General features: G+C 52.6%; 1 protein-coding gene across 2 annotated transcripts in view; it reads right to left on the minus strand.

Moving 5' to 3' along the window:
• Nucleotides 1-12,687, minus strand: part of psmf1 (proteasome inhibitor subunit 1) — a 71,923-nt gene extending 59,236 nt beyond the window's left edge. The window contains exons 1-3 of one of the 2 annotated variants that reach the window (XM_060836175.1): nt 12,525-12,687; nt 6,930-7,082; nt 6,046-6,128 (exon numbers count right to left, since the gene is read on the minus strand). In XM_060836175.1, coding sequence (XP_060692158.1) covers nt 6,046-6,128; nt 6,930-7,082; nt 12,525-12,653 — 365 coding nt within the window. In that variant the 5' untranslated portion in view covers nt 12,654-12,687. The remainder of the gene's footprint in view (nt 1-6,045; nt 6,129-6,929; nt 7,083-12,524) is intronic. The other variant, XM_060836173.1, reaches the window with a different exon arrangement.
• Nucleotides 12,688-12,940: the final 253 nt, after the last annotated feature.

Here is a 12,940-nt window from a genome sequence, read left to right on the forward strand (position 1 = left end):
GTGGTTAGAAGAACCAGAGGCAAGACTCCCCAGAACCTGTCCACCGAATTCAACGCACAAGTTAGGACAACTCCAGCAACACTCAAGAAACTTCACATCATCCAGGACAAAGCAGCCCACTTGATTGGCACATCTACAATGTTCCACTCCCTCCACCACCAACACTCAGAAGCAGCAATGTGTACTATCTACAAGATGCAGAAACTTACAAAAAATCATATCGGAAGTTTGCTCACTGAGTTCGTAGATCATCTGTGAGCCTTCGATGAAGCGCTGATGTTCTGTACCGCTTGCTATTTGTGCGCCTTGGTCTGTTGTGGTGGGTGATATCACTACCGGCTCTTTTTCTGAGAGGTTGGTAAATGGGGTCCAAATGGATATGTTTGTTAATGGAGTTCCGGTTTGAATGCTAGGCCTCTAGGAACTCCCATGCATGTTTTTGATTAGCCTGTCCCAGGATGGATGTATTGTCCCAGTCGAACTAGTGTTCCTCTCCGCCTGTGTGTATGGATACTAGTTGATCATGTCTTTTGGTGGCTAGTTGGTGCTCATATATCCTCGTGGCTAGTTTCCTGTCCATATGTCCAATGTAATGTTTGTTGCAGTCCTTGCACAGCATTTTGTATACAATGTTCGTTCTGTTGGTTGTTGATATAGGGTCCTTTAAATTCATCAGGAGCTGGTAATAGGTTTGTGGGCTACCATGATGCCTAGGGGTTGGAGTAGACTGGTCTTCATCTCCGAATTGTCTTTAATGTATGGCAGGTGGCTAGAGTTTCTGGGTGTGTTGTGTCTTCTTGTTTATGTCTGTCGTAAAGGAACTGGCAGACTGCATTTATTTGATACCCATTGTTCTGGAATACAATGTATTGGTGTTTTTCATTGGTTTCTCATAGTTCCTGGATGCTACAGTGTGTTGTGGCTCATTTAGATTATGAATTGATGCAGCTGTTTGTGGGTGTTGGGATAATTGCTCCTGTAGTTGAGTATCTGGTCAATTTGTGTGGTTTTCCTGTAGACATTGGTCTGCAGCTCTCCATTAGCTTTTCACTCTACTGTGACATCTAGGAAGGGGAGTCAGTTGTTGTTCTCTTCCTCTTTGTTGAACTTTATACCAGTTAGAGGGGTGGTTGTGGACTTCTTATAATGTGTTAATTGCTAACGAAACGCAACAAATTAGAATAAACCCACAGATACAACAACAACATCCTTACATCCAAGCCCAGCCAGCAATGCCTAAGTACCATGAATGGACAAAAACAAGGGACTGGGAGACAAGTAAAATATTCAAGGTTGAAATCAATCAAATTTTACATAGAATTTTAGAGCACAGAACCAGGTCATTTAGCTCAACTGATTTATGTTGAATAAAACAAAAAAATCCAAACAACTGCGGATGCTGGAAATCAGAACCAAACAGATATTGCTGGAAAACTCAGGTCTGGCACCATCTGTGGCAAGAAAGCAGACTTAATGCTTCAGTTCCAGTGACCTTCCTTCAGAACTGCTTTAGACTGATGTTTATGATCCACACAAGCCACACTCCACCTGACTTCCTAACCCTCTGTGCTTATACTTCTATTCTTTTCTTCACCATGTCCATATCTGGCTTCCTTCTAAATACATCTATATTACTTGCCTGACCACTCTATATGGTTATCACTTCAGTTTCTCATTAAAAACAAAAGAACTGTGTATGCAGTAAATCAGAAACAAAAACAGAAGTTGCTGGAAAAGCTCAGCAGGTCTGGCAGCACCTGTGAAGAGAAATCAAAGTTCACGTTTCAGGTCCAGTTACCCTTCCTTAGAACTGATGGTTCCAACATTTAATGTTAACTTTGATTTTTCTTCACAGATGCTGCCAGACCTGCTGGGCTTTTCCAGCAGCTTCTGTTTTTGTCTACTTTCTCATTGCTTTGGAGAAGGATGGTTCTCCTGAGTTCCTTATTGGATTTATTAGTGAATGCCTTATCATATCAAATATTTCACACTTGTCCAAAATGGAAAACATCTCTATGTTTACCCAATCAAAAGCACCCCCTTCATTGGAATTTTTATGGACATCCATCAAATCAAGGCTCAGTCTTTCCCCTCTGTTAAGACCTGCCATAAGTGATATTGAGAAAATGCAGTTCAGGTACACAGCAGAAATGGTGCATTAGAAATGCAGAACTGGAACAATGGGCTATTATGTTCTCACTTGCAGTTTTTTTGGATGGATTCTTTTCCCAGTCTATTCCTGCCCACTAACTCGTGTTGACTGTATATAAGCGCCTTGTATATAAGCAGAGGCTATTTCAGCAGTCTCTTCAATCAAGAGGACAGGTCATCAATTTAGATCATTCTGAAGCAGAAGCAAAATACTGCGTACACTGGAGTATGAAATAAAACCAGAAAATGTTGGAAATAGATTGCAGGTCTGGTGGAACTTCGAAGAAAACAGGAGAGTTAATGTTTCAGATCGATGATCTTGCATCAGAATTGGGAAACATTAGAAATAATGGGGCAACTAGAGATGGGCAATAAATGTTGGTCCAGCCAGTGATGCCCATATCCCACAAACAGATCAAGAGAAAAGGTTTTAAGTAGACCTAACAGGTGTGTGCCATTTCCGCAAATCCATTGTGGTACTAGCTAACACATCTACACTTCATCTCCCGTTTAGGCTTTTCAAAGGCACTGCTTCTACTGTGACACTCTCATCAATTCCAAACACCCTGTCCCCCTTCCTACGGCATCTTCCAAACAGGTGAAACGCCTGCCCTTTTACCTTGCCTCTCTTCATCATCAACTACCCTGAACATCCCCTCTGGGCGAAACACTGACTTAAATGTATTATTTTAAATATACTGTACATGCTGCTCACAATGAGGTTTGCTCTGCATTAGGAAGACAAAAGGCAGATTGGCTAACTGTTTAATGGAACATCTCCATTCAGTTTGTGAGCATGGTCCTGAGCTCCTGATACTTTAATTCTCCATCTTGATCTCATGCTGATATCTTTGTCTTTGGAGTATTGCAACTTGCTAATGAAGCTAAATGCAAGCTTGAGTTACAACACTTCATCTTTCAATTAAGTCTTCCAGACTCATCATTGAGCGCAATAATCAAAATCCATTTTGTTTCCTTTTCTCTTAAGGATTTTGTCTTAACCTTGTTTCTTGTTAGTTTTAATTTTGAATGCCAGCTGCTCTTTGCTGTCATTCAAACCGCCTCATGCCCGAAACTGTCCGATCACCAGAACTTTGGCTCTACCCAAACACGCTTCTGTCATTTAATGTTTGCCATCTTCTGCATCATCACAGACATTCCCTTATTTTCATTTCTCCACCTTCTGTCATTTGACCAACTTAAAATCTATTAATAATTTTAACTTTTTCCAATTCTGATGGAAGGTCATTGATCTGAATAGGAAACCTTGTCCCTGAAGAAGGGCTTATGCTCAAAACGTCGATTCTCCTGCTCCTTGGATGCTGCTTGGCCTGCTGCGCTTTTCCAGCAACACACTTTTCGACTCTGTCCCTCTCTTCACAGATGCTTCTAGTCTTACCGTGTAATTCCAGTATTTTATGTTTGATTTCACATTAGCCCAATCCTGATTTCACTGAACAGAAATAAGGTGAGCTTTTGGGGAACTGGAACTTTGGAGGAATTCAGATTCCTGCTTAACCTATTTGATTTGAGATAGAGTCAGAGATGTACAGCACAGAAACAGACCCTTCGGTCCAAATCGGCTATGCCAACCAGACAGCCCAACCTAATCTAGCCTCACTTGCCAGCACCTGGCCCATATCCCTTCAAATCCTTCCTATTCATATACCCATCCAGATGCCTTTTAAATGCTGTAACTGAACCAGTCTCCACCACCTCATTCCATACATGCACCACCCTCTGCGTGAAAAAGTTGCCCCTTAGATCCTTTTGAAACCTTTTTCCTCTCACCCTAAAATTATGCCCTCTAGTTCTGGACTCCCCCATCTCAGGGAAAAGACCTTGTCTGTTCATCTATCCATGTTCCTCATGATTTAATAGATATCATTGTCCGACGCTCCAGGGAAAATAACCCCAGCCTATTCAGCCTCTCCCTATCCCTCAAATCTTCCAACCCTGGCAACATCCTTGTAAATCTTTTCTGAACCCTTTCAAGTTTCACAGCATCATTGCAATAGGAGACCAGAATTGCACAGAATATTGCAAAAGTGACCAAACCATTTCCACTACAGCCGCAACATGACCCCCCACCTCCTATACTCGATGCTCCAACAAATCAAGGAAAGCATACCAAATGCTGTCTTCACTATCTTATCTACCTGTAACTCCACTTTCAAGGAGCTATGAACCTGCATGCCAAGGTTTCTTTGTTCAGCAACACTCCCTAGGACCTTTCCATTAAGTGTATAAGTCCTGCTCTGATTTGCTTTCCCAAAATGCAGCTCCTCGCATTTATCTAAATTAAACTCCATCTGCCAGTCTTCAGCCCATTGGTCCATCTGATCAAGATCCCATTGTAATCTGAGGTAACCTTCTTCACTGTCCACTGCACCTCCAATTTTGGTGTCATCTGCAAACTTATTAACTGTACCTCCTATGTTCACATTCAAATCATTTATATAAATGACGAAAAGCAATGGACCCAATAGCAATCCTTGTGGCACGCTGCTGGTCACAGGTCTCCAGTCTGAAAAGTAACCCTTCACTACCACCCTCTATCTTCTACCTTTGAGCCAGTTCTGTATCCAAATGGCTAGTTTTCCCTGTATTCTATGAGATCTAACCTTGCTAACCAGTCTCCCATGGGGAACCTTGTTGGCCGCCTTACTGAAGTTCATATACATCACATTCACCGCTCTGCCCTCATCAAGCCTCTTTGTTACTTCAAAAAACTCATTCAAGTTCATGATTTCTTATGCACAAAGCCATGCTGACTCAGCACAGAATGGGAATATAACCACATAATGTCTAATGTTCTGTGTAGGTTAGTACCACACATGGCAGTGGAGTCACCATTTCATCCACTGAAGTGTAATTGGCCTGAAAATAATTTTGATCCAAGTTAAAATTAAAAAGCTTCCTCTCAGGGAATGTTAACAGCATGATGGGAATGTTGAAGGTATCACTGTGAGAGTCTGAAAAGATTGCATGACAATATGCAGGGTGTTATACAGTAATGATATCATATTCTAATAATAGATAAGAGTTAAAATTCCAATTTAGCAGCTGGGGCATTTAAATTTAATCAGTTAAACAAATCTGGAATGTTAGGTTGTCACAATAATGAGGATCATGAAATTGTCAAAAAATCTAGGTTGTTCATTCACGTCTTTTAGGGAAGGATACATGTACTTATTCAGTTTGCCTATCTGTAATTCCAGACCCAAAACAATGTGTTTGACTCTTAACAAACCTCTAAATAACATAAATATCATGAGTTCTCAATTTTATTCAAGACGGCAGCTCTTTACCATCTTCTCAAGAGCACAAGAATAGACGATAGATGCTTTATCACTAAGTTCCCCACATCCTACAAATGAATAAAGGATGGGGCTGGTTTTGGACCAATTTAGATGTTAAAAACCAATAGACTGAAGGAGGGAAATACTAAAGGACCACTGTCCTTTGAGGTCCTAGAAAATTTTAACACAATAAAGATGTGTGAATCAGCAAAAATACACTTGGATCCTGGATTAGATTATCCCATTGTCAAACCCAGTTTAAAATGAATTGGTCCCCAATAGTGCTTTGTGCAGAAAGCCTAGTACTCCACATTTAGGAGAGCAAAAAGGGGAATGTTAAGGAAAACACTAATTGCCATATTATAAAGATGAAGGGCTTATGCTCGAAACGTCGAATTCTCTATTCCTGAGATGCTGCCTAACCTGCTGTGCTTTGACCAGCAACACATTTGCAGCTGTGATCTCCAGCATCTGCAGACCTCATTTTTTACTCGAATATTATAAAGATGCTAAAGTTCACCATTATCCTAATGTTCAAACTGGATGCACTGTGCAGTATTAATGTGAAAAACCAAACCTCTTTGGTATTTACCTGTCATACTCTCGCAGGTGATCAGAGTTAACGTAATCATTTAAATTTACTGTCAAATCTACAACCTGTTCAGACTGGCAATTCTGAAAAGACAGAAACAAAAACAAAAGAATTAATATATACAAGGGACTGCATATTACAAGCCCCTCTAGGCGTTAATAGGGTGCATATAAAATAGGCTGGGTGCTAAGCTCACTGCCTTCCCAGCCAAGCTCAATCTCATTATAGAGGGTGGTCACCCACTAAATACAAATAAATAAGATGGTGAAAACACAACCAGCATGGACAGTCAAACAATACTGGGTAACCCATTTTTAAATGTATACACGAAGGAGACATGGAAGAGGAAGGGGACATCACACTCATGTGCATCAGGACAACCTTCCTTCCTAAGATACCAACTTATCCTTCCTTCAACACCTCTTGCCCAATCGAAGTTGTCCCCTTTCCCAAGCTGTTGTCCTATAAATAATAAAGATCCTGATACCAAAGCAATTTGCATTTTCAGAATACTACTAATGTAAAAGAAACTAATTCTCCATCAGTGTGGTGCACTAATCACTCTCGAATGCCTCAATCTCTCTGCCGTCTTTGACATGTTCAACCACAGCCTGCTAGAAAGCCTCTTCTCCACTGGTTCAGCTCAACAGGACTACACTCTCTCGATCCCATAAGACACAACAGAAAATCTTCTGCAAGGGCGACTTTACCTGCTCCACTTTGATTCCAATGGAGTCCCTAAAAATATAACCCTCACACCATCAAAAATGAACTCCTAATTGGCTTGAGACCAGTGATGGTTCTTCAAATGGACACTCAGTCTGTCTCCATGCTGCAAAACGCAATAAAACTTCACTCAAATGCTGGGTTACTAACGTACTTACCATTACATTAATGATCAGACTGGAATCAACGGTGATTGCCTTTAACAGAAGTATTTTCTCATCATTATCTGAGCGATAACGCAGTGTGTACAGCTCTCGATTGACATTCCAACCTGTGGGTAACAGCTCCTTCTTCCTCTCCTCAGTCAAAGCCTGCAAAGTAGGGATACATTGTCAAATTCTGTCAAAATGTCTTAATCCCAATGTAAAATATACCTATATTCAGTAAAAACTTAAGTTGCCCTGAATTATTTTAAATGGTCTTTTGCTGCATTTGAAATGAAAGCTGGAGAAGTATCTCAGGAAAATAGATAGGATGCCAAAAACAAAACGGCAGAATGTTTGGGAACACAAACCCCCAGAATCTATTAGTTGGGCCTATCTGTGCGCTATAAAGTTCGGAGTTAGCGTGCGCTATAAAGTTCGTGGGGCGTGTGGGGCCAGTGGCGAGTGTGGCGGGCGGGGCAGGGGCGAGGGGGCATGGGCGAGGAGGGCAGGGGTGTGGGGGCGGGGGCGAGGGGGACAGAGGCGGGGGTGGGGAGAGACGGGGCGGGGTCGAGTGGGGTGGGGTCAAAGGGGGCGGGGCAAGGGAGGCGAGGGCAAGGGGCAAAGGGGGCGGGGGCGAGAGGGGCGGGGGCCGGTGGGGACAGGGGCGAGGGCGATCGACGGGAGCGCGAGGGGGATGGAGGCGAGGGGGGACGGGGGCGAGGGGGGACGGGGGCGAGGGGGGACGGGGGGGGGCGAGGGGGGACGGGGGGGTGCGAGGGGGGCGGGTGCGAGGGGATGCGGGGGGCGAGGGGATGCGGAGGGGCGAGGGGTGGTTGAGGCGGGCACGGGCGAAGGGGGGGTGGGCGAAGGGAGGGGCGGGCGAGGGGGGGCGGGCGAAGGGCGGGGCGCAGGTGTGGGCGGGGGGGGTGAGAGCAGGGCCGAGGGGGAACAGGGGCGAGAGAGGGAGGGGGCGAGAGAGGGAGGGGGCGAGAGAGGGAGGGGGCGAGAGAGGGAGGGGGCGAGAGAGGGAGGGGGCGAGAGAGGGAGGGGGCGAGAGGGGGAGGGGGCGAGAGGGGGAGGGGGCGAGAGGGGGGGGGCGAGAGGGGGGGGGAGGGGGGGGAAGGAAGGGGGGGCACGGGGAAGAGGGGGGTGCTGGTGGGGGACGGGGGCGAGGGGGGGACGGGGGCGAGGGGGGGTGGGGACAGGGGCGAGGGGCCGTGAGCGAGAGCGGGGGCAAGGTGGGCCGAGGTGCGGGCGTGGGCAGGGGTCAGGGGCGATGGCGGGAGCAAAGGTGAGCGAGGGCGAGGAGGGCGGGGAGCGGGGGCGAGGAGGGCAGGGGTGTGGGGGCGGGGGCGAGGGGAACAGGGGGACAGAGGCGGGGGCGAGGGCGAGGTGGGGAGACGGGGGCGGGGGGAGACGGGGGCGGGGGGGCGTAGACGTGGGCGGGGGCGAGAGGGGTGCGGGGGGGGGGGCAGGGGCGAGGGCGGTCAGGGGCGAGGCCGAGTGGGGGTGGGGTCAAAGGGGGCGGGAGCAAGGGCGCGAGGGCAAGGGAGGCGAGGGCAACGGGGCAAAGGGGACGGGAGCGAGAGGGGCGGGGGCCGGTGGGGACAGGGGCGAGGGCGAGGGGGACAGGGGCGAGGACGAGGGGGACAGGGGCGAGGGCGAGGGGGACAGGGGCGAGGACGAGGGGGACAGGGGCGAGGACGAGGGGGGTCGACAGGAGCGAGGGTGAGGGGGCGCGAGGGGGGACGGGGAGAGGGGTGCGATGGGGGTGCGAGGGGGGCAGGTGCGTGGGGATGCTGGGGGCGAGGGGATGCAGGGGTGCGAGGGGTGGTCAAAGGGGGGGGGGCGAGCGAAGGGGGGCCGTGCGAAGGGGGGGGCGGACGAAGGGGGGTGGGCGAAGGGCAGGGGGTTGGGCGAAGAGCGGGGCGCGGGTGTGGGTGGGGGTGTGGGAGCAGGGTCAGGGGTAGGGGCAAGAGGAGCGGGGCCGGGGCAGGGGCGGGAGCGAGGGCGGAGGCGGGAGCGAGGGCGGAGGCGGGGGACGGGGGCGAGAGGGGGGCTGGGGCGAGAAGGGGGCTGGGAAGAGGGGCATGGGGAAGGGGGGTTGCTAGTGGGGGATGGGGGCGAGGGGGGATGGGGGCGAGGGTGGGACAGGGGCGAGGGGAGATTGGGGCGAGGGTGGGGGCAAGGTGGGCTGAGGTGGGGGCATGTCGAGGGGGGCGAGGACGGGGGGGCGAGGACAGTGGAGGCGGGGGCGAGGGGGCAAAGTGGGCGAGATGGAGAAGGGGCGAGGGGGGGCCAGGGCGAGCGGTGGGTAATGGCGAGAAGGTGGGGCTGAGGGGGCGAGGAGAAGGTGGGGGGGCGGAGAGGGTGGGTGTGGGGGGAGGAAAGGGTGGGGGGTAGTATAGGGTGGGGGGGAGGAAAAGGTGGGGGTGGGGGGAGAGAAAAGGTGGGGGTGTGAGAGGGGAACCAGAAGATGGGGGCGTGAGGGGGGAGAAGATGGGGGTGAGGCGAAGGTGGGGGATGAGAGGGAGGCGAAGGTGGGGGAAAGGGGGGAGGCGAAGGTGGGGGATGAGGGAAGAGTGGGGGTTGGTGGAGGAGGAGGGGGTGGTGGAGTGGGGAAGAAGGAACTGTGGTTGGGGGAAGAGAGGGAGGTTTGTGGTGAGAAGGAGGGGGGTTGGGGGTGGAGGAGGAGGACAGGGTGTGGGTGGAGGTGTGCAGGGGTTGATGTGTGAAGGACAGGGTGTGGGTGGAAGGATGCAAACTGGAGGGGGTGTGGGATGGGACGGTTGGGTGTTATGGGACAGTGGTGCTGGGATGGGGATGGAGTGTTATGGGGAGTGGGTATGGTGTGTTTTGACAAGGGGGTGTTATGGGGTGTGGGTGTGAGGATGGGATGTTATTGGGAGGGGATGCTGGGTTGTGGGGGATGGTGTGTTATGGGGAGGGGGTGCTGGGATTGGGGGATGGGGTGTTATGGCGAGTAGGTGTTATCAGGAGGGGGTGCTGAGATGGGCTGCTATGGCGAGATGGTGCTTGATGGGGTGCTATGGGGAGGGGGTGCTGGGATGAGAGTGGAGTGTTATGGGGAGGTTGTGGTGGGGGCATGGGGTGCTGAGATGAGGGTGGGGATGTTATGGGGAGGGGGTGTTTTGCAGAGGGGGTGCTGGGGTGCTAGGATGAGGGTGGGGTGATATGGGGAGGGGGCTTATGAGGAGGGGGTGGGGTGTTATGGAGAGGGGGTGCTGGGGGGAGGCAGTGTTATGGGGAGGGGGTGCTAGGGGAAGGGGGTACAGGGATGAGGGTGGGGTGATATAGGAAGGGGGTGCAGGGATAAGGGTGGGGTGTTATGGGGAGGGGGGTGTTATGGGGAGAGGGTGCTGGGGAGGAGGGGTGTTATGGGAGGTGTTATGGGGAGGGGTTGCTAGGGAGAGGGGGTGTTATGGGGAGGGGGGTGTTATGGGGAGGGGATGCTGGGGAATTATGGGGAGAGGGGGTGTTATGGGGAGGGGCGTGTGTTATGGAGAGGGGGTGTTTTGGGGAGAGGGAGTGTTTTGGGGAGAGGGGGCGTTATGGGGAGTGGGGGCATTATGGGGAGTGGGGGCATTATGGGGAGTGGGGGCATTATGGGGAGTGGGGGCATTATGGGGAGTGGGGGTGTTATGGGGAGACGGTGCAGGGGAGGGGGGTGTCATGCGGAGGGGGTGTTATGCGGAGGGGGTGTTATGCGGAGGGGTTTAATGGTGAGGGGGTGTTATGGGGAGGGGGTGCTGGGGAGAGGGGGTGTTTTGGGGAGGGGGTGTTTGGGGAGGGGGTATTATGGGGAGGGGGTATTATGGGGGCAGGGTGCTGCGGAGGGAGGCGTTATGGGGAGAGGCGGCGTTATGGGGAGGGGGGTGTTATGGGGAGGGGGGTGTTATGGGGAGGGGGGTGTTATGGGGAGGGGGGTGTTATGGGGAGGGGGGTGTTATGGGAGGGGTGTTATTGGGAGAGGGGGTGTTATGGTGAGGAGGGGGTGTTATGGTGAGGGGAGGGTGTATGGGGAGTGGGGGTGTTATGGGGAGTGGGGGTGTTATGGGGAGTGGGGGTGTTATGGGGAGTGGGGGTGTTATGGGGAGTGGGGGTGTTATGGGGAGGGGGGTGTTATGGGGAGGGGGGGTGTTATGGGGAGGGGGGTGTTATGGGGAGGGGGGGTGTTATGGGGAGGGGGGGTGTTATGGGGAGGGGGGGTGTATGGGGAGTGGGGGTGTTATGGGGAGGGGAGGGTTATGGGGGGTGTTATTGGGAGAGGGGGTGTTATGGTGAAGGGAGGGTGTATGGGGAGTGGGGGTGTTATGGGGAGTGGGGGTGTTATGGGGAGTGGGGGTGTTATGGGGAGGGGATGTTATGGGAAGGGGATGTTATGGGGAGGGAGGGTGTTATGGGGAGAGATGGTGTAATGGGGAGGGGGTGTAATGGGGAGGGGGGATGTTATGGGGAGGGGGGATGTTATGGGGAGGGGGGATGTTATGGGGAGGGAGGGTGTTATGGGGAGGGAGGGTGTTATGGGGAGGGAGGGTGTTATGGGGAGGGGGTGCAGGGGGAGGGAGGGTGTTATGGGGAGGGTGTTATGGGGAGGGGGTGCAGGGGGAGGGAGGGTGTTATGGGGAGGGTGTTATGGGGAGGGGGTGCAGGGGGAGGGGGGTGTTATGGGGAGGGGGGGTGTTATGGGGAGGGGGGGTGTTATGGGGAGGGGGGGGGTTATGGGGGAGGGGGGTGTTATGGGGGAGGGGAGTGTTATGGGGGGGGTGTTATGGGGAGGGGTGTTATGGGGAGGTGTGTGTTATGGGGAGGGGGTGCTGGGGGAGAGGGGTGTTATGGGGAGGAGGGTGTTATGGGGGAGGGAGTGCTGGGGAGAGGGGTGTTATGGGGAGAGGGGGTGTTATGGGGAGAGGGGGTGCTATGGGGAGGGGGTGCTATGGGGAGGGGGTGCTGGGGGAGAGGGGTGTTATGGGGAGGAGGGTGTTATGGGGAGGAGGGTGTTATGGGGGAGAGAGTGCTGGGGAGGTGTGTGTTATGGGGAGGGGGTGCTGGGGGAGGGGGTGCTGGGGGGAGGAGGGTGTGGTGGGGAGAGGGGTGTGTTATGGGGGGGAGGGGGTGTGTTATGGGGGGGGGAGGGGGTGTGTTATGGGGGGGGAGGGGGTGTGTTATGGGGGGGGAGGGGGTGTGTTATGGGGGGGAGGGGGTGTGTTATGGGGGGGGAGGGGGTGTGTTATGGGGGGGGGAGGGGGTGTGTTATGGGGGGGGGAGGGGGTGTGTTATGGGGGGGGGGGGGGGGTGTGTTATGGGGGGGGGAGGGGGTGTGTTATGGGGGGGGGAGGGGGTGTGTTATGGGGGGGGGAGGGGGTGTGTTATGGGGGGGGGAGGGGTGTGTTATGGGGGGCGGAGGGGGTGTGTTATGGGCCTGATTCCGGTCGGGTCTCAGTGCTGACGCCCGGCCTGCTTCAGTCCAGTGGAAGCACTTTCACTTTCCCTCCGCCTGCCATCTCCGCGGCACTGGGCGGCTGCCGGAGGCCGAGGCCTGCTCCTGCTGCTACTCCTCCATCGGGCCTCGGGCCTCTCGCTCACCTGGTCCCCGGTCCCCAGGCACTTGAATCCCGCCCTGACCAGCTCCCAGTGCACGAAGCAGACTAAGGCGTCCTGAGGAGAAGACACATCCTGAGCCACCGAGTGATACAGCAGCTCCAGGCCCGCCATGCTGCAGGAGCGGGGGACGAGCCTGGCGGGAGCGCGCGGGGAGCGGGTGGACGAGCCTGACGGGAGCGCGCGGGGTGAGGCGGGGGATGAGCCTGACGGGCGCGCGCCGTGGTCCACGGAGCGGTCACCATAGCAACCAACGGCCTCAACCCCCAAATAGACAGGGCGGGAGAGAGAGACAATAGAAAACAAATCACCAAAGTTAAAAATATCATGGACTTTGGACACTCTGAGATTATCAAGAATGCAAAATTATAGTTTAAAAGTAATTTTAATCTTTGTTTATT

The sequence above is a fragment of the Hemiscyllium ocellatum genome, chromosome 15 (genome assembly GCF_020745735.1).
Source record: "Hemiscyllium ocellatum isolate sHemOce1 chromosome 15, sHemOce1.pat.X.cur, whole genome shotgun sequence".
In the NCBI taxonomy this organism is placed as follows: domain Eukaryota; kingdom Metazoa; phylum Chordata; class Chondrichthyes; order Orectolobiformes; family Hemiscylliidae; genus Hemiscyllium; species Hemiscyllium ocellatum.